This window comes from Ceratotherium simum, chromosome 3, assembly GCF_057802395.1.
Source record: "Ceratotherium simum simum isolate JZ-2026a chromosome 3, ASM5780239v1, whole genome shotgun sequence".
Classification (NCBI taxonomy): domain Eukaryota; kingdom Metazoa; phylum Chordata; class Mammalia; order Perissodactyla; family Rhinocerotidae; genus Ceratotherium; species Ceratotherium simum.
In genome coordinates, this window is record NC_141902.1 from 17,947,198 (window position 1) to 17,968,809 (window position 21,612).

General features: G+C 35.5%; 1 protein-coding gene across 4 annotated transcripts in view; it reads right to left on the minus strand.

The window, feature by feature from the left end:
* SCFD1 (sec1 family domain containing 1) overlaps window positions 1–21,612 on the minus strand; it is a 98,696-nt gene that overhangs the window by 27,913 nt on the left and 49,171 nt on the right. For all 4 annotated transcript variants that reach the window (XR_015549738.1, XR_015549740.1, XR_015549739.1 and 1 more), the window contains 5 exons: window positions 13,990–14,086; window positions 9,002–9,072; window positions 6,415–6,494; window positions 2,815–2,877; window positions 501–576 (listed from right to left, as the gene is read on the minus strand). Coding sequence is in view for 1 of the 4 variants with exons in the window: in XM_004421146.3 (XP_004421203.1) it covers window positions 501–576; window positions 2,815–2,877; window positions 6,415–6,494; window positions 9,002–9,072; window positions 13,990–14,086 (387 nt within the window). In the remaining 3 variants the exon portion in view is untranslated. The remainder of the gene's footprint in view (window positions 1–500; window positions 577–2,814; window positions 2,878–6,414; window positions 6,495–9,001; window positions 9,073–13,989; window positions 14,087–21,612) is intronic.

Here is a 21,612-nt window from a genome sequence, read left to right on the forward strand (position 1 = left end):
GTGGGACGTGGCCTCAGCATGGCCGGAGAAGCGGTGCATCGGTGCGCACCCGGGATCCGAACCCGGGCCGCCAGTAGCGGAGCGCGTGCACTTAACCGCTAAGCCACGGGGCTGGCCCTTAATATCATTAGCTTATTAATATTCTCTTAACATATGTTAAAACTTCAATGATATACATTTATGTAACAGTTCATTATTCTAAATAGGTTAAGTTCATTTTTGTTAATTAATGTCCTTTCACAAACCTGTGAGGGTAAAGGAAAATCAGAATTTCAGTAAAGTCCAATGAGCCAATTAAAAAAAAAGCATAAAATTACAGAGCTCTGAACTACACATGTAAAAATACTCTCGTATTCTTAAATATACCAGTAAAGGACCCCTTGATTTTATTCCTGATATTTATAACTTGAATACATCTAGAAGTTGCTCTAGCTGAGCAATCAACCTGTCAACATTTATGTTCAAAAGTTACTGGTGTGTTTTCTAACAAGTGTACTTACTTGCTGTTTCAATACCAAGTTCTTCACTCCTTCCATCACAAATTGTGATCCTGTATTCATGACTCGTGATAAGAGACTAGGGGCAAAAGAAGAGGATCGCACTAAGTATAAATTCTCTCTCCACTTGTTACAGATAAAATATTTGCCTGATTATACACCACATGCTGATGCTCACTGTGCCTAACACCTTTGTTCCACCACACAGAAGAGACTTGAGAATTTCTGCTTCCATGGATATTACTGCTGAGATTTTATTTAACAATAAAATAGTAATAAAATATTTTGACTAGTCAATAATTACTAATAAAATGTAAAAATAAAGAGCTACCCTCAAAAAAACATTTTAATTGCTTAGCCTTAGCTATAGCTTTTAGGTAAATTAAAACTTAAAGAGAATTCCTTGCTTTTCTGATTGCCTTAATGCTAAAACAATAAAATTAAAGATAGTAACTTAGACAACTTGCTTTAGGAGTTCAAAACATACTAACATATTGAAAACATATATGCCTGTAAGTATTCTGAGAAGGTCAAAAGTTACTATGCTCTCTACAGCACAGCAGCTGGATCCAGCGCTGCACTGTACTCTCCTCACCACACGTAAAATCTCTCATACAAAAATGTGAAGTACAACACACCTAGTGAATTTTACCTCAACTCTGAAGAATGTTTATTCTCTGAACTTTTGTGTGTGGGTGTGAGGAAGACTGGCCCTGGGCTAACATCCATGCCCATTTCTGCTACTTTATTTGGGATGCCGCCACAGCATGGCTTGACAAGCGGTGCGTCGGTCCGCACCCAGGATCTGAACCTTCGAACCCTGGGCCGCAAAAGTGGAGGGTGCAAACTTAACCGCTACACCACCAGGCCGGCTCCCAATTGTCTGAATTTTTAACAACAAATATAACACCAACAAATGACTTGCCATAACGGGTTTATGTTTGTGGTTCAAACAGTCTCTCACATGGAATCAAAGGATGCTTTGTGGGACAGAATGGCAAACCTGCATTATGATATCAGAGACTAGGCATACCCTTTAAATCATCCAAGATTTTCTTACAACACATTTTATTAAAATCCTCAACTACAAAATCCATAAGAAATCTAACAAGCTTTTAACATTTAATAATTTTTTAAGACATGAAACTGGAAAGTCTATTTCATTAAATACATGAGAGTGATTTTCCAAATGTATTTTCCTTTTCCCTATTGTCCTTATTCCCCTCTGAAATGAAGAGATGACAAGATGGAAATCCTTTGTCTTTAACAGAAACAAGAGAAAGTAATCTCTGTTGGAATGGATAGTTCTGAGGCAATTCCCTGGCCCCAGGTAACTCTGAGGGAGTGTGCTAACCTGCATATAGCACCGTCTGAAGGTAGGACCAGCTGGATTCATTCTGCCAAGCACTTACAAGGTCCTGCCTTGGGCTGAATGCTTTTGTTTTTTGGAAATTGTTTCATTAAAACTGGCAGCTCAGGGGGCCGGCCAGGTGGTGCAGCGGTTAAGTGCGTACGCTCTGCTGCGGTGGCCTGGGGTTCACAGGTTCAGATCCTGGGCGCACACCGACACGCCACTTGTCAAGCCATGCTGCAGTGGCGTCCCATATAAAGTAGAGGACGATGGGCACGGATGTTAGCCCAGGGCCAATCTTCCTCAGCAAAAAAGAGGGAGATTGGCATCAGATGTTAGCTCAGGGCTGATCTTCCGCACCAAAAAAAAAAAAACACCAAAAGAAACTGGCAGCTCAGGGTGGTACTAGGAAAAACCTGTTTTCCCCTGGGCTTCACACTTTTGTTCTAAGCTCTAAAAAATAAGCTAGAAATTTGAAACTAGTATGGCATGGAAAAGAGTAGTTAGAATTATCTTGTTCAGCTCCTTTGAAAATCACACATACTCTACATGATTCTCTGGAGTCAGAAGTCATACCCAGCCCTGGGGATTTCCTCCCTATCATTTAGCAGTATGCCTAGGTTTATCCTGAAGCTACGTCTTGAGTGTCTAGCTTCAAGTCTATATTAGTTATCAACATTGATATAAAAATAGCTTTAACTTCAAGTTATCTTCTGAAAATGAAAAACGTAATGTTTTAAGAATGAGGAAGCATACAAAGCCGTACCATGTAAAATATACTAACTTACATTTTAAAATGAGAATTTAAACTATCTAAGGAAGCCAAAGGCATGCTGACATTTATTCCGTATCACAGTGAAAACATTCTACATTCAAAGTGTCACACACTGTGTTTTTATGGCATTAAAATCTAATTATGGTCTGTGGTATTAGACTTATTCAATCAGAATTATTAAAAAGACTTACCCCATTGGTTTAGTGGTAGTGTTGCCATAGCTGGCAGGAGCTGAGGCCATCTTGGCAAAAGCCCTATAAAATAAAAAAGTTATATTTAAAAGCTGATTATTAGAGCTAGTATTCAGTATCATGGCATTAAAATATCTATTGACTATAACTTTTACTATGCAGATATTTTCTGAAAAGAAATAATTTTTCAACTAATATAATACGTTTCAGTACAATTAGCACTGAAACAATTATATAAACATTGATTATATAATTTGTAACCATGTAAAATAATGCCCAAGTACAGTACAATTAGTAGTGAAACACTGAGATTCTTTAAAAAACACAAAAGCATCATTTGCCCAAACTTCACAATTTTTCTTCTTTTCCTTTTTTATATCTGATCATTAGCATGAAAGAGACTTGGTGCCTTAAAAGAACAATCATACACTGATGAGTACATGAGTCTCTATTCTCCACATTCCATCCTTCTTCGTTCCCAGATACACGCCTTTGCTCATGCTGTCCTTTAGGGATATAAACCCACTGCCTCTCCAATAAACACTGTACATTTCCTTTTAAGACTCAGCTCAAAATCACTTTCTTCATTAATACTATTCTAATTCTACTACCCAATGATTTTTCCTTTTAGTTATACTCTATACCACATACTTTTATACTTAATTGCATATAGTCATTTATTTTCAAATCTTCCTAAATTTCCATAATCTCTTTAACTAAACTATAGAATTCTTTGAAGGCTGGGCAAAAAGATGACACTTAGATGTGTTTTTAAAAATATTTTCCTTCTGGGAATATGTTCACTGTAGAAAATCCAGAAAACAGAATGCTCCCAAAAGAACTCGAACACTTTGAGGTAATCACTGTTAGGATTTTGGTGTATATTTTTCTAATCTTTGGACATATGCATATACACCATATACAATTTAAAAACAAAATTAGCATCATATTGTACATAATATTTTACAACATATTTCAATAGCATACCATAAACATTTTTATGTGAATCAACATTCTTTTATAATGATTCTTAATTATTTCAAATGCTTTTGTAAATGAAAAAAATACAAGAAAATCTTGAGAGTGAAAAAAGAAGGGGAATCACTAAGATGGGGTAGTTGAAATGCTAAAGATATCCTATTTCAATCTTGACAAAATCTTTTGATAATACCATTAGAGAAATCCCAAACACAAAAATCACAATCTTGTTCAGAAAGGAGGATGTAAGTCAACTATTTTTGACAACAGACCAAAATTTATGCCTTTTTTGAAAAATTGAGGCAACACTGGTTTATAATATTATGAAATTTATGCCTTTAACAAAAAGTTTTCACTAGAAACTAGCATATCTAAATAATAAAGAAGGGTTAAGCAAATAATAGTTCATTTATATGGCTGAATATTATGCAAACACTAAATACTACCATTGGAGACTATGTAAGACAATGAAAAACTGGCATGATGGAAGATAATGGAGAACTAGTATATATAACACAAACTAGTATCTATAATACAAAAAAACTAGTATCTATAATACAAAACTATATTTATAATAATGATTTCCCAGTTTAAAAAAATATATGTAATATGCTTATAAAAGAATATATGCCAATGTTTACTTGTAGAATCTGGATGGTGAGATTACACAGGTAAATTTTTACTTTCTTTATACCTTTCTGAATTTTCTAAAATTTTCTTCAATAAATTGGTGTAACCCTTATAATTAGAAAGAAAAATGCTACAAATTAGAAATTATATATTTTGTAACCATGTAAAATGATGCCCAAGACTGCCTTTCCTCGTATAGCACCAAAAGTTTGATTAAGGAGTTCCACGTGAGTCATAACGTAAAACACAATGACATATGCCACATAGTCAAATGTGTAAGTGTATATATTATAAAAACAGGAAAAAGCTTATCTTGTTAAACCAAGGTTTGTTGTGCAATGTTTTTACTATAAGAACACAGTCAAATAAAAGGATATCTGAAAAAACAAACAAAAGTATGGATAATAAAAAGTACTCATAAACTCACAACTCAGAGATAGCCACTGTTAGTTTGGTTTGTTTCTCTTGCTATGCATTTTTTTTGATACAGTTGAGATCAGAAAGCATATTCAATCTTGTAGTCTTAAAAAATTATTTTAAGAAATATTTTGAAGGTATTGTATAAAATTTGGAAAATAGGGAAAAACACTCAAAAGGAAAAAATACTACTTGGAGTTACCCATTATTAGCATATAGATGTATGTGATTTCAGCTATGCAATTATACGTATATATGTGTATGTTCACACACACACACAGACGAATGAATAAATGAATAGATAATAGGGATCATACTTATTTTAAAAAATGTCATCTAAGTTCTAGCTCAAATGTCACCTACCCAGAGGCTTTTCCCTGATCTCAATGAATTTAGCTATCACTCCCAACAAATTAAGATCTTATCACTTAGTTTTATTTTCTTTGTATCACTTAATATGGTTTAACATTACTCTGTTCCTTTGTTTCTTTGTTGACTTATAGTTCCCTCAACACAAATGTACACTCAGTGGGCGCAGGGGCCTTCCACAGCATGTTCACTACTGTATTCCCAATGTCTAGAAGAGTCCCTAGACACAGAGACAAAGGGAATATTTATCAAACAAATCAATGAATGGTATTGTAAACTATTTTTTCACCTTACAACATAACAAGGACATTTCCCAATGTCATTAAGTAAGTCTTCTACAACATGATTTTTAATAACTCAACTGTATTCTCTCATGGAATGCCATAATTCACTTATCAATCCTATTGCTGGACATTTAGATTGGTTTTCAAAATTTCACTATTACAATTGCTTCTAAGATTTTACAACTCCAATTACCTGTTTGGGATAAATTCTTAAGAGAAATGCTAGGTCAGAACTATTTTTTAAAACAACTTTTTATACCATCCAGCAAAATTGTTACAATTTATATTTCTTTTTTTTTTTTTTATAATTTTATTTTTTTATTTATTTTTCTCCAAAGCCCCAGTAGATAGTTGTATGTCATAGCTGCACATCCTTCTAGTTGCTGTATGTGGAACGCGGCCTCAGCATGGCCGGAGAAGCGGTGCGTCGGTGCATGCCCGGGATCCGAACCCGGGCCGCCAGCAGCGGAGAGCGTGCACTTAACTGCTAAGCCACGGGGCCAGCCCTACAATTTATATTTCTAACAGTAGAGTATAAATGCACCAATTAATTTTCCTGGATCCTTGGCACAATATTTTCTAAATCTTTGCACTATGTTAATATGCATTTCTCTAATTACTAGTGAAATTAAAATTTTCTTTTAATGTTTTTGAGACATTTGACTCAAAACATTTCAGTTTTTGACTTTCTTATCTTATCAATGAAGAAAATGTAAACCTGTCTAAGAAAGAAAGGCATCACTATCTTGTGTAATTTTAAGTTGTGGAAGGGGTGGGCCAGACAAGGAAATATTTACGCCACTGAATAAAAAGATACCAAGGCACTGTTCAATTTTCTTAGTAACACTTCCATTTTCTTGGGAACTCGACTTCCATTGTACTTTCTTAAATGATAAGAATTGAACAATAAAATAAAACTTACTTCCACTGTTTGATATATTGTAAGGGATTAAGGTTGCATCCTGCATCTGTTAAAGCTTTTTTGTATTGCTCCAAATCAGCCTGAAACAAGAAAATATGATACGACAAGAAATTTTACTTTCATGAGAGAAGACCATTTTGTTTGTTGTCATTTGATTTATCAAAAAGTTAGAACAAAGGCAGGAGTTTAAATTCTAGACCCCCAAGTAGAGTAGAGTAGTATCTTAAGTGGGTATCCAAGTGAGCACCTCAGGCAAAAATCACATATAATGAAAATTCCTTTTGACAGGCTCCCAAATCACCTATGAAGTACAGTATTTTTTTTTTTTTTTGGTGAGGAAGACCAGCCCTGAGCTAACCTCTTATGCCCATCCTCCTTTTTTTTTTTTTTTTTTTTTTGCTGAGGAAGATTGGCCCTGAGCTAACATCCGTGACCATCTTCCTACACTCTATATGGGATGCCGCCACAGCATGGCTCGACAAACAGCGTGTTGGTGCGCACCTGGGATCCAAACCGGCGAACCCTGGGCCGCCACAGCGGAGCGTGCGCACTTAACCGCTTGCACCACCAGGCCGGCCCCTGAAGTATAGTATTTTGTCATCCCTCAGTAAGTCCAGCAGAGTCAGTTTTTCCTCCACTGTTGAAATAGATTGCTTTTCCTTGGGATAAGCATTAAGTGAAAAATTTGGTTTGATCAAGAATATTTCAAAACCAGAAACACAAGGTGAACGGCACTGACTGAGAGGAACTGCAGATTCAGGTTCTCCCATCTCATATTCACTCTAGAGGTCCACATTTACTAACTGAAGAGCAAGTGTCCTATACTTTTTAAATCATTGTTTTCTTTCTTGCTCTTTTTATTTCCTGATGGGTAAAGTCTAGTTGAATTTGTGTAAGTTACAGGAGCCTATCATCATAGTGACTACACCATAACAGTTTTACAAGAGAAAAACTTTTAAGCTCACCATCAACCAGAGATGTTCACTACTTCGCATTTTTGGGACTATTAATCTGACATCAGTAGTCATAATTTGCTTCAAGCCTCTTAATGATCACTTAAACTTATGAAAAGACATAATCCTTACCAAAAATAAATGAAAATAAAATAACGTGGTCAAATTAAGGGAAACTAAATTAAGTTTTAAAATCATATATTCTTAAGAAAATATTATAAACAGGCTATTAGAATCCCCAAAGATACAGGTACATCCTATTTCTAAAAAGAAAACTAGGGCCGGCCCCGTGCCTTAGTGGTTAAGTGCACTCGCTCTGCTGTTGGTAGCCCGGGTTGGGATCCCAGGCGTGCACCGACGCACCGCTTCTCCGACCATGCTTAGGCCGCGTCCCACATACAGCAACTAGAAGGATGTGCAGCTATGACATACAACTATCTACTGGGGCTTTGCGGGAAAAAATAAATAAATAAAATTTAAAAAAAAATAAAAAGAAAACTATACTTTCCTACTGAATTAAAATAAAAGTTGAGTGATGTATTCCCAGGACAAAGTTGAATTGGCCTAAGGCAAATACCAGATTTAGTTTGCTGTTTTAACATGCCTAAGATTTTTGATAAAAAGAAGCCTTACAATCTACTAGACATGAAAAAAAAATAATTTCTACCAGCAAAGGAAAGGAGTTTACAAAAGCCATATGATTCTAGATGTCATCTCTGAGGTTCTTATGTTTGTTGCTCGTCCATTAAAGTTATACTGAATTAACATTAGAGTTAACAGGTCCTTAATCCAGCAACAAGACTGATACTGAAACCAGTGCTTTCCTTCACAGTCAATTACCTATACATAGCTAAAAAAATTTTTTTCCTCAAAAGCAACTGATGGCTCATTACAGAAAAAGAACACAACAAAATTACCCATAATCTACTCTTCCAGTGAAGGAAAAAATCTTCTAGAAACGAAAATGTGCCATTTTTCAATCATTCTTAGAAATTTACTCTGATATAAACATGGCTATTTTATTTCAATACAAAGTATCTCAACTTTATTTTTATATGAATCATGACAGATATGAATCTGAAGTTTAATCTTATTAAATTATAATATTTACATAACTTTTTGGAACTCTGGGTATTTTCCTTCAAGTGACTTCTCTATATTCTATAATGGACATTAGTTTTAAAACAATCATAAAATATTACCAAATTTTCACTTTAGTTTAAAGATAAACTCCTTGGAAGGCAAATATGTATTAGTGGCTACATCTTGAAGAAATGGAACTTCTAAGGTCATCACATCATGAGAAACGCTAAGACCAACCTTTCAAAAAGCATAGGAAACTCGGTTAAATTAGTTTAGCATAGTTAATTTCCAGAAATAAGAATTTTGGCAACTTGAATTCGGTCATATTCCAAAAACTTAAAAGTGGTCAGACATTTCATGAGTGGATAGTTCTCTTGGTGACAATAAATACTAGTATAAAACTCAGCAGTAAAGAGAACCAGCCTTAACAAACTGTTTTTATTTCAAAGACAGGAATGAAGTAGTTATTTGGTCACAGTGATTTTTACCTCTATTTTGGAAACAAACAAGTATTCCCCCTTCTTCCCAATAACCGAATACAGAGGACATACCTCAGAAGGTGCTTGCTGCGTGCTTATATAATAGATAAGAAACAGCCTCATTTTATCTTCTGGAGTTCCTGCTACAAAAGGGGAAACAGATTTAAATTTTAGACTTTCATAATTCTGGTTGTTATGTATTATCATCAACACTATAAATTCAAGGCACATACACACGTGACAAAATATGGTTCTTGAGTCAACTGACTTAAGGTTACAGGCACTAAATTACAAACGTAAAATAAAGATATGGAAAAAGATTAAATACTTTGGGATTAAAGGGATGGGCTATGGAAGTTTCTCCATTCTATCTTCCAAACTGTCTACAATATTGAGATTTATCTTTCAAATATAAACTCAAAAAGCATAGAAAGGTATAGGAAGGAGAATCATACAATTCTCAAATAGAATACTTTCAAGAAGGAAATGCAATGCTAGTAATAATTACGTAAGGACAACTGGTGTAAAAATGGGACCGTCCTGGGAAACCAGTTGTATGGTCACTCTAAGTACTATGTTATGAAACTTTGCTGGCTAAAATCATCCAGCTGAGCCTGAAGTCATGCTTCCGAAATTTGGGCCACTAAATATACATTTCTCCTCTTTCTGAAGGGTATATGAAGATTTGGGAAAACCATACATTTATATTAACATAAACACTGTTGTATTACGCAACAGAATATATTTGCCTGGAATTTTAAGATAAAACATAAGATTTCAAAGCAATTTCTCATGTGCAGTGGGTAATTTGAGCTACTACTCCTATTACCCAAAAGCCCAAGACTGCCCAGAAAAACTCATTTATTCCCCCTTCTGCTATTGTGTGTACTTTGGTGCAAAGTGATAAGGCACTGGTCATGAGTGACGCAGTTTCACTACTCAACAAATAACAACATGTGCTCTCACTTCAAAGTGTGTCCTCATATGCAAGAACTCAGAATTGTTATACTTTATTAGAGAATAAAAACTAGGATAATTTTTTCAAAACATAATGACTGATGAACCATCGATTTTTTTATAAGGTTTAGAATCCAGACATCATTCTCAAATTATTCTTATTCCTTAAATATGACAAGGAATGGTAATAAGGATCAACACTGGGTTCTCCAAAGTTCTCATGTTTACAATAAATATTGTATTTTGGATATTTTGAATTAGGTTATGAGATTCAGGGTCTTGTTTTAATGCTAGGAGAAACCTGATATTTTTGTTTTAGCAGGGTTCAGGCCAAAGTTCTTAGCAGCCTTCTGTGGATTGTGGTTTTATTGTGGATTCTATTTTCAAAACCTTTTGAAGTGCTACTGGGATCTGTCCCACCGTCCAGTGGCCAATACGGGAAGTGGGAGGTTGTCTAGCCCTTCACCTCTCAGTCTTTGGAATGCTGTTTAGGATCAGATTCACGCATGTGCAGCTCAGAGGTGAGCCCAGGAATTTATAAACAACTTTATGTGGTTCCTTTCCTGAGCTCCTTCCTTCCGCAGTCTCCCTCGTACTTTCCAGTTTTCTTGGCCTTCCCTTTTTAGTGCTCCAGCCAGAAAGCTTTGGCTTTAGTTATCCTGCTCCATTGTGCATTTCCTGCAACTATGACTACGCAGCTAGAGGACAAAGAGGAAAGGGGCTTGCCGCAGTCTCTTGGGACCATGGCTCCTAAGACAGGAGAGAAAAGGTTCCCCTCCCTCCGAGTTTTAGGGGCCTGTGGGTCCCTGCTGTTGCTTTTAATACCCTCAGCATGTAGCACAGCCTTTTCTAATGAAAGGCACTTATTCTGCTTAAAGAAGGAACAGTTCCCATTCTTCTTCAAGGAGAAATATATTTTATAATTGCTACAGTGTTAATAAATGCCCTAAAACCTCTGCTAAGATTTTTACAAGTCATATGATGGATGGTAATGTTGGACAGCAAACTGATGCTTGTAATGACGTTAATCACAGGGGAACCAAATGGAAATTGTAAAAATGTACCCTTTACAACTGTGAGTACTCTAGAGCCAGTAGCTACAGCCTGAATCCTCTTGTCACACAAAAGTTTCTACTGCAACTGCTCTCTATTTTCAAGTCAGAGATTCCTCACTGAGTGATCTTAGAGAAAAGTTCTAAGTATAGTTCAGAGAGCTTCTTTTCTCCCTGAACAATCTGAAAGTAAGTTGTTGACCTGCTGTCCTATCACTCCTAAATGTCAAAGACATTTTCTAATATAATAACCTCAATATAACAACTATCATAACCAGGAAATTAGCACTGATACATTACTACCATCTAATCCTCAGATGCCATTTCAAGTTTGATCAATTGTCTCTATAATATCCTTCATGGGAAAAAGATTAACTTCAGAATCATGTGTTGCACACAGTTGTCACACCTTCCATACTGTTTTCTTCTGTATAAAATAGTTCCTCAGTCCTTCCTTCACTTACATGGCCTTGATGAAGATCACAGCCTAGTTTTTTTTGTAGAATATCTCACAATTAAGTTTTGTCTGATATTTCTTCATGATTAGATTCAGGTTATACATCTTTGGCAGGAATATCACAAAAGTGATACTGTATTCTTTGTACTGCATCCTACTGGGTGGTGCACTATTTCAATATGTCTCAATACTGATGATGTTTCACTGTGATTACCCAATAAGAGATCAGGCTTCTCCACTGTAAAGTTAGTTTTTCTCCTTTTGTAATTAATAAGTATTTTGTAGGGAGGTAGTTTGAAACTTGTAAATATTCTGTAAAATTTCGATTTATTCATTTATTATATCTGTATGGACTCATGGCTTCCTATTCCATTCAGTAGGTTATAATCTGTCATTATCATTATTTATTTTGATGCTCATATTGTCAAGATCTGGCCCCTGGGGGCCTCTTCAAGCTGACTTCTGGGTCTTTTTGACATGTCCCATCGTGTGTTGACTATTTTCCTTGCTTTCAGACACAACAAAATGTTCCCGGCTCTCCCTACCTCAGCCCCGGAATCAACCACTTCTCCAATGAGTCCTAGTGGAAAATGATATCTATAAGCTAAAATGTTTACTACTGGGTTATTGTTGCTCCTAGCTCTGCTCAGTTGGCAGAGCTAGGGAATACGTACATATGTGTATGTACACAGACACACCCCTATAATTATTTCTCTAGCTGACAAATACATAGTGAAAACACTAAGTCCACACCAACACCTCCAATTCCAATCTAACATTACAGGGTCCATTCTAGTTTTCTCCCTTTCCATATTTATAACTTCCTTCTCTGACAAAAGGAAACTTGGCTCCCTTTATATTATCTGGTATATTTACTTATTTAACCAGTCCCCTATGTAACAAATATCCTATCTCTGCCACCATCCCCTCGCCTGCCTGGATGCCTTCTCACTCCACTTGGGCTCTGATTCCTACAATGGACCCACCCACATGCATGGCTATAAGTCTCATTCCACCTAGGCTGATGCTGGGCTGCTCCTGTGCAGGGTCACCCTCCCTAGTCTGTTTGGGCTCTTATACCCTGTGCTGGACTGCTCCCACATGTGGACAGTGCTCACTTCACTTGGTTCAACACCTCACACTGGATTACCAACCCTCTCTCTACCCTGTAAGTGAATGTCCCTCTCATCCTGCTCAGGTTCTAACACCTTGTTCTGGGCTAAAGTGGTACCAGACTGCCACTTGGCATGAATGCCTACCTTGCTCTGCCCTTGTTAATGTCTTTAAAAATAAATTGTTTGAGAAAGTAAGAGGAAGGAAAAACAAAGGTCCTGATTGCTTTTTTTTTTTTTTTTTTTGTAATTTTATTTATTTATTTTTTTCCCCAAAGCCCCAGTAGATAGTTGTACGTCATAGCTGCACATCCTTCTAGTTGCTGTATGTGGGACGCGGCCTCAGCATGGCCGGAGAAGCGGTGTGTCGGTGCGTGCCGGGGATCCGAACCCGGGCCGCCAGCAGCAGAGCACGCGCACTTAACTGCTAAGCCATGGCGCCGGCCCCTTGATTGCTTTTTTATCAACACACTTATTTGCTTCAACTTTACTCAAAACTTAAGGTAAATAATAAGGAATAGCTCTGAAGTGATGGACTTATATATATTTTGCATTTTTTCATTGTAAAGTGCAAATACCTTCAAATGTTAAGTTCTCCCTCCCTACAAATCTAGCTTTTTAAAAGTGTGAGCAATACTTATGGATTCTCAGAAGTTTTTATGACTAGAACCCTTTAATTACAAACAATTTGGATTTTTTTTTTATTACTTTCCTATTTGGAACAAAGTCTAAAACTCATACCAAAACTATAACACAAAAACCATTATCATTCAGCTGAATAGCCTGTATGCAAAATATACACTGAATCGCTTATATGCTTTTTATTCATTTTGGAAAAGACCTGAGATTTGAATTGAAAACTATTCTGAAATGATCAACAAGTTCACTAAAGTTTAGAGAATTTTAGTGGCTAAAACCATATGTAGATCTCATGATCATTATAATTGAAAGCAATAATTAGATTACATTTTCAAAGTACAAATAGTTATATCTTATTTTAAGAAAATCTAACATACATACATTTAGATAAATATAAAGGGGTTTACTACAGACTTTCTTTAAAAGTGAATTCCCTAAATATTTAAAACAGAATTCAGTTTTAGATACATCTTTTTAGGAAACTCTTTAGGGTTAAACTGAAGTAATTAAAAAGCGTATCACTTAGAGACACTTGCTGTGAATCTACACCTTCAACTCTTCCTGGAACCAGCAGAAACTGAGCTTCAGATGTATCACTTTAAACAAATGAGTATAAAAAGTGCTTAAATACCATCAAAGAAAAGTTCAACAAAAAAATGCAAATCATTTTTCCACTTTAGGAATTAGTATGGTATAAAATACTCAAGAGAAAATAACTCAATTATCTGATTATTAGCACAAATTGTCAGAAAAATAATACTTCTATTCAGAATTTTACTCAAACTGAAAACGCCAGATCATCAGATGTGAAACTTAACAATATCTCAAATTTATGGTACATACCATCAGGGTCTGATATTATATCTAGAAGAGACTTATCCAGAGTAGTTTTGCTCATTATTTTTTCTTCATATTCAAAATACACATCTAGTTTCCTTGCCTGTTTCAAAATAAATATTAGATTAGAATACATCAAGTAATAAAAACACACTAAAGCCCTCTCAGCTTACTGTTCTATTTTCTATGATCAATTTTAAAAACAAATGTTCATTTCCCAATAGAACTTAAATGTTAAATTTTCTTACTTTTGATCACACACTTAACATAAAAAACAACAATAGATTGACTACTTTGTTGACCATGTTTGACTTATAAATTCAGAATTAACTCTGCATGTCATATATATTGGCACAGAAAAAAAATCACACAAATCTCTATTATTGTATTAATTAGTAACTAGCATACAAATCATACTGTATTCCACGCAAATGAACGTCAGGCAGTCATGTTACTTTTTTTTTCTTTTTTTTTGTGAGGAAGATCAGGCCTGAGCTAACATCCATGCCAATCCTCCTCTTTTTGCTGAGGAAGACTGGCCCTGGGCTAACATCTGTGCCTATCTTCCTCCACTTTACATGGGACACCGCCACAGCATGGCCTGACAAGTGGTGCATCGGTGTGCACCTGGGATCCAAACCCGGGCCACCAGCAGCGGAACGCACGCACTTAACTGCTACACCACGGGGCCGGCCCCAACATGTTACTTTTTTAGTACATAAATCCACATATTTTCACCTTAACTGGACAGAAAGCTACCCTAATTAAATTATTTTCAATAATAATTTTCAATAAATTTTCAAATTTATTTCAAATAAAACTGTTTTCCTCACTAATTCTCCTACTTAATACTTTGAAGTTTTAGATAATGGAAAAGTAGTCCAACTTAGCTTCTCTGTATGACATCTTTTCTAATTTAAAATTTGTTGATTCAAGTTATCCAAATGAAATTAACATGTTAGGATCCTCCAAGGTAAATAAAAAATATCATTATCAAGTATCTATTAAATTATGCTTCAGATAATACGAAAGAGGAAAAAGAACATGCTTTCTATTGAAGGTGTTAACAATCTAAGGGAGAGTAGAAACCATTCACGAAATATATTAGAATACTTAGAGATACCAACAAAGAACCAAAATATAAATATAGAACACAAATAAATATATTAAGCTAAGATGACAGAATGAAATAAACAGTTAACCAATTGTGGAGGAGGAAGTGATGAATTTTGAGTTGAGTTTTGAAAGTGATTTGGAGACATGGATGGATAGAGTTCATTTCAGTTAAAGGGCTCGAACCAAGGCACAATCAGAACGGAGAATCTGTTCAGACTAAGGAATGATAGACTAAGGAGTGACTTCATACATGAGGCAACAGGAAATCAATCAGACTCCCTCAATCCCACCCCCCCGCAGTAAGGCCAGAGCTTAAAAAGATGAAATATTCAGTTTAAAAATCAAAACAACATAAAAAGATATACATGAAGACCTGTCCTCATCTCTGTCCTCTTTCCACCCCATTTCCACCTGCTTCTATGGATATTTACTTGGATGATTTCTTCTACAGTTTTTCAGTTCCTTTATGCAAATATAAGCAAATAGGGTCTATATCCTAATATTTCTCTGCTTTCTGACACAAAAAGTAATATACTATACTCTTCTATCCCTTGCTTTCACTCAACAATATATTCTACATCAGTACATGGGGAATTTCCTTATCAGTGAGCTCTTGATAAAAGTATAATAAACTCTACAAGTGTTTTCCTTTTTATAAACTCCTCCTTTTTAAAACTCTTCATATTCTTCAAACTCCCTGATATAGAAACTATTTTAACTACTGTATAAAGCTACTTTCAATACCAAAATAGACAAGAGGTGAAGTCCTAGGAATGGAAAAATATAATATTAAAAATGGATAAAAGAAACAGAAAGGAGACCATGGAAGTGGCTGTGGGACTGGAAAGGAAGAGAGATATTCAATAATTAACATGAGAATGGATATGGGAAGCAAAGTAGTGAAAAAAGTCAAACATAACTCCTAGGCAACTAGGATGATGGTAGTAGGAACTATGTTAACATGAATATTAAATTGGGAAAGACTAATTTATCTGTAGAGTGAAGCCAGGAATGGAAGGGGGAAGGCGATAAAATAACATGTTAAGCTGACTTTCAGGCCCTCACCATCTGCTCCAGACAACCTTTTCTGTTTCATCACTATTCACTAGGTCAGTTCCCTCTAGTCACTTGAATAACTCACTGACTTTTCATTAAACATTGTGTATGCTTTTAATGTTCTAGGCTTAGGCTCAGGTTATTCTCTTAGCTTTTTAAGAATATATCTCCCCTCCATCACCTGCCCAGTGAATTCTAGTCATTTTTCAAGGTCCAGCTTCTCTGCAACTCTTCAATCTCTGTTCTTGCCCCTTCCTGCCCCTCTCCCAATCTCCTTCGCTGGAAGAATTTATTACTCCCTTAAGTGTGTACTGACAGCACTTTACACACCTCTCCATAATAACAACGATCACACCATATTACTCTCTTGGTTTACATGCCACATTTCTAAAACTGTAAACTCCCCAGAGTGTGTCTAATTAATCATTTAACCCTAGGGGTCTAGCACAGCACCTGCCTCATAACAAGTACTTGATAAAATATTTGTTGAATTTCTAAGCTAAGAGCAGGACATATACAGATCAAGTAGTAATCTTCAAAAGTCATGGAAGTAGCTAAATGAACTCCTAGAAATGAAAAATGTAAAGAATCAAATCTTTAGAGATTTATTATATATAATATTAAGTATGCTAAATGCCATAATGGAATCTAATGTCTGCACCTACATAAATCAGTGAAAAAACAGGGTTCACTGATTTACGCAGGTACACACATTAGATTCATTTTGCTCTTCTTATGTATTAACTTACTTACACTTTAACTTCTTTTTTGAGGAAGACCAGCCCTGAGCTAACATCCATGCCAATCCTCCTTTTTTTCTTTTTCTTTTTTCTGAGGCAGACTGGACCTGGGCTAACATTCGTGCCCATCTTCCTCCACTTTATATGGGACGCCACCACAGCATGGCCTGACAAGTGGTGCATCGGTGCGCACCCGGGATCCGAACCTGGGCTGCCAGCAGCAATGGAGTGTGCACACTTAACTGCCACGCCACGGGGCTGGCCCCCTACTTTAACTTCTAATGGGCAATGGAAATAGAATCCAAAAGCAAGTTAGTTTGACTGCTAATGGGTAAGGAGTTTCTTATGGAAGTGATGAGAATGTTCTAAAACTACACTGTGGTTGTGGTCACACAACTCTATGAATATACTAAAAACCATCAAATTGTATACTTTAAGTAGGTGTAGTGTGTGAATTAAATAGTATGGTATGTGAATTATACCTCAATAAAGCAGTCAAACAAATGTAACTTAGCATTTCAATATACTGACTGGGAGGGAGCCCTATGTAGGAGGGAAAGGAGTGAAGTAGAGATTTTCTAACCTGCATAAGAGAATTAGTATCTGTTCAGCATCTGTTATGTGCAAGATACTTTACTTACAGCTACGGCTTTCAAATGTTTTTAAACAGAGAACCTCAGGACCCTCTTTCTGAAACCAAATCTTCTGCAGAACCCTAAACATAAAATAGATAGAAGTGACCCATTAAATGTCTCTATAGAGCTCTAGAGGACCAGAGAACAGTGTTTAACAACTACTAACTTAGATTATCTCATTTAATTCTCCAAATAACACTATGAGCTAGGAGTTATTAGTCCCATTTTAAAAATGAAGAAACAGACACACAGAAACATAAATTTATTCAAGGTTACCAGAGTAGAAGTAGTAGAGAGTTGAGATTCAAATCCAGGTCAGACTCCAATGTACACCACAGATAAAGAGTAGGGAAAATTATATTTTCCTCAAGAACAATTTATTGCTTCCTTTGTAAATGCTTTATGAAAGAAAGTATATTTGTCAATTAGTACATATTTGATTTTTTTGGTAATACACATAAGTATATGTGGCAAAAGGTTATTTTGTCCAGAGATGTAATATCTGCAGGTCCTTTCTCAATTTCTTGAAATAAGGGAAAATACTAAGAGAAACAACTTCTATAATCCCAAAGATGATTATTCTTATACAATATGGGTTCAAAGGAGACTACAATTTGGATAACAAGAGATACATGGAAAATAGACAAGCTAAAAATATAAAAAACTGACATGGTCAAGATAATAAACAGATTTTTGGTAGCTTCAATAAATATCAAGATTCATTGAGTAAGAAGGGACTATCACAGAAAACCAAAGACTATGTATGAAATACAAATTATATCTAGTGAAAATAAACTCTGAGAGCCATGAATTTCTCAAAAAGCCCCTTTACTAGGGCTTTCTAAGGGAGGAATCTGATTAAAAAAAAATTGTAGTGTTTTTCTCCAAATTCCAGAGTTGTCAGTGGACAATCAGGCTGATGTTTTTCACTTTTCAGTACACTGCCTCAACATTTATATAAAATTAACATTAGATAGTTATATTTATATATATATATATAGCCTTTTTTGACTGGTGACAGCCTACTGGGTTTGAAATGAACAAAAGAAGGGGGCTCTTCTAAAAACATTCACTCACCAAAACGGCTCTTAAGAGTCATCTGGGATGCACAAGCAGTATACATATTTTGCCTTTTGAAAATCCGTTACCTAGAAACACTTGCCAGATGACCCATACAGGACACGAAAGGAATTCCCTTTTCCTTCCTACAATTGTGGGGGGATTTTTCCTTCTCTTTACCATTCCTCTTTCCATTCTAGCTACAGACACCACCATTCTGGGACTACCTACTCCCTGCTAGCTACAATTCTCATTTCTCACCTCAGTCTGTAACTGGTTGATGACAAAGACTACAGTGGTACTTGTTGGCTTTCTCTCTTCTCCAAGCCCCAATTCTATCCCCTAGCACTAGTCAGCAGTGCAAGTAAAGGCAAGAAGGGATTAGAGAGTTATACGTCCTTTTACTATTAAGAATCCCAATTTTCTTTTCCTCCTACTTCTTACAGGAGGGAGAGGGGATGACAAACCCTTCTCTGCTGCAACACAACATTAGGAATATTCCAGATTATGAATTAAATAGGATTTTTAGGACAGGGACCTATCCACCACACACTACCTATAAGAAAGAATATCCCTAAGCTAAAATGAACCGAGAACTACACTTTTAGCATATAACCTTTACCTAAGTTGAAGATCATTTATACCCTAGCCTTTCTCGTTCTTTCTTTCTTCTTTACATGTTTAGTTCCTATCATCTTTCAGGGCTGTATTTGGATATCTCTTTCTCCAGGTGGGTAGCATCTGTATGTTGTATTATAACAGTGTGTGGTCTGTATATGTCACTAGAGTATAAACTCTAGTTTATACTAGATTACTTGTTCATTATTGTATGCCTTGTGCCCTGCAAGAAGACTGGAATTCTCCAAAACTCAACTGCTTCATATAATATAACAAAATAGCACATTAATATATTTTCAGCTATTTAGGTGTGTATTTTGCTGCATTTCACACTGGTGGGTTTGCATGGGTCTGTCAACATGAAAAATTATGTTGCACAAAACCCGGATAATCCATGAAAATATATTTGAAGGTGTTTTATAACACATATGGCTGAAAATATTTTCTCTGGAAAACTTGCTCATATGCCAGAATGACTTGGAAGTCTTGAGTAAAATTCATCCTGATACCTCTACCTCACTTATGTGCAGAGATGGGATAGCACACTGTCAAGGTGAGGAACCTGGTTAGGATCTTCAATTTCTCTAACAGGCTATCAACCTTACCTCATTTCCAAATATATGCATTTTTCTCTCAACCAAGAACACCAAATTTCTAGCATTCCAGGCCCAAATCAGAATGTGTAACCTCAACTTCTCTGCTATATAACTCTTATCAAAAGCCCAAATAAAAAGGTGATATTCATGAACTATTTAAAGAATATGCCATCTTTCCACTCTAGATACTAAAAATTTTATTCTTAGTTTAAGAAAAAACACTAGAATGCTATAAACCTAGACCTTACTATCTTGGTCAATCATAAAACTGCCCTCATTGAATTATATTTTAATATTACAATCTTGACTTTCAATAAAGTTGTCATATGAAATCCATGAGAGTAACTGATATTAAAATACTGCATCATTACATCACTCCACTTACTCTAGGTAATGTCTAATATGAGCAATGTCTTTTGTAATATGATACTAAAGAACACTTTGTTTAGAATAAAAAGCAGAAATTCTCCTCTCTGATAAGAAGTTTTTAAAAATTTAATCACATCTTTTTTTTTTTTTTTGCTGGGGAAGACCAGCTCTGAGCTAACATCTATTGCCAATCCTCCTCCTTTTTTTTTTTCCCCCTCAAAGCCCCCGGTACATAGTTGTATGTCATAGTTGCACATCCTTCTAGTTGCTGTACGTGGGACGTGGCCTCAGCACGGCCGGAGAAGCCGTGCGTCGGTGTGCGCCCAGTATCCGAACCCGGGCCGCCAGCAGCGGAGCACGTGCACTTAACCGCTAAGCCACGGGGCTGGCCCAATCACATCTTTTTTTTATCTTGGCTGCCAGAAAATTCAAAGCCAAATTTGAGAATTACCATTATTAACTATATAGCAACTATTCTGAGTTTTTATTTCATTATTTTTGTTGGATGTACTATTTGTGGAAGCTGCCTTAAATCTGTTTTAGAATAAGAAAATAACTTTATTTAATCTATACATTTATTCTATATATTAACTCCTACTAAAAATATTTAAATTCTAACATGATCTATGTAATAAAAAATTTAAAATGTGCATGAAGTGATCTTTATAGATGACAAGTATTAAAAATACTAATATTAGCAACCTTATTACAACAAATACCAAAAGATGCTTTAGCTATAATATTTCCAGAGAGAACAGAGGTTTACATGGCACTTGTAAACTATTTTGTCTTATTTTACCATGACTCTCAGAAGCATTTAGTTTTAATTTATACCACCAATATGTTGAACGCTTAAAAGATATACTCAGGAAAAGAAGAGCAAATTAAATCCAAAGTGAGCAGAACAAAAGAAATGATAAAAATCAGAGCAGAAATTAATGAAATTAAAAACAAGAAATCAATAGAGAAAATGACCAGAACCAAAAGCTGGTTCTTTGAAAAGATCAATAAAATCGATAAAGTTCTAGCCAGATTAACTAAGAAAAAAGGAGAGAAGACACAAATGACTAATATTAGAAATGAAAAAAGGTGCCATCACTACTGATCCCATGCCATTAAAAGGATAATAGAGGAATATTTTGAACAACTCTACGCCCACAAACTTGATAATCTAGATGAAATGAACCAATTCCTTGAAAGACATAATCTACCAAAGCTAATTTACGGAGAAATAATCTGAATAAGCCTATATCTATTAAAGAAATTGATCAATAATCAATAATGTTCCAAAACAGAAAGCATCAGGTCTAGATGGGTTCACTAGTGAACTTTACTAAACATTTAAGAAAGAAATTATACCAATATTCTACAATGTCTTCCAGAAAACAGAATGCAAATGATGATAAACTAGATGCTTTTCTGTTAAGATCAGGAACAAGG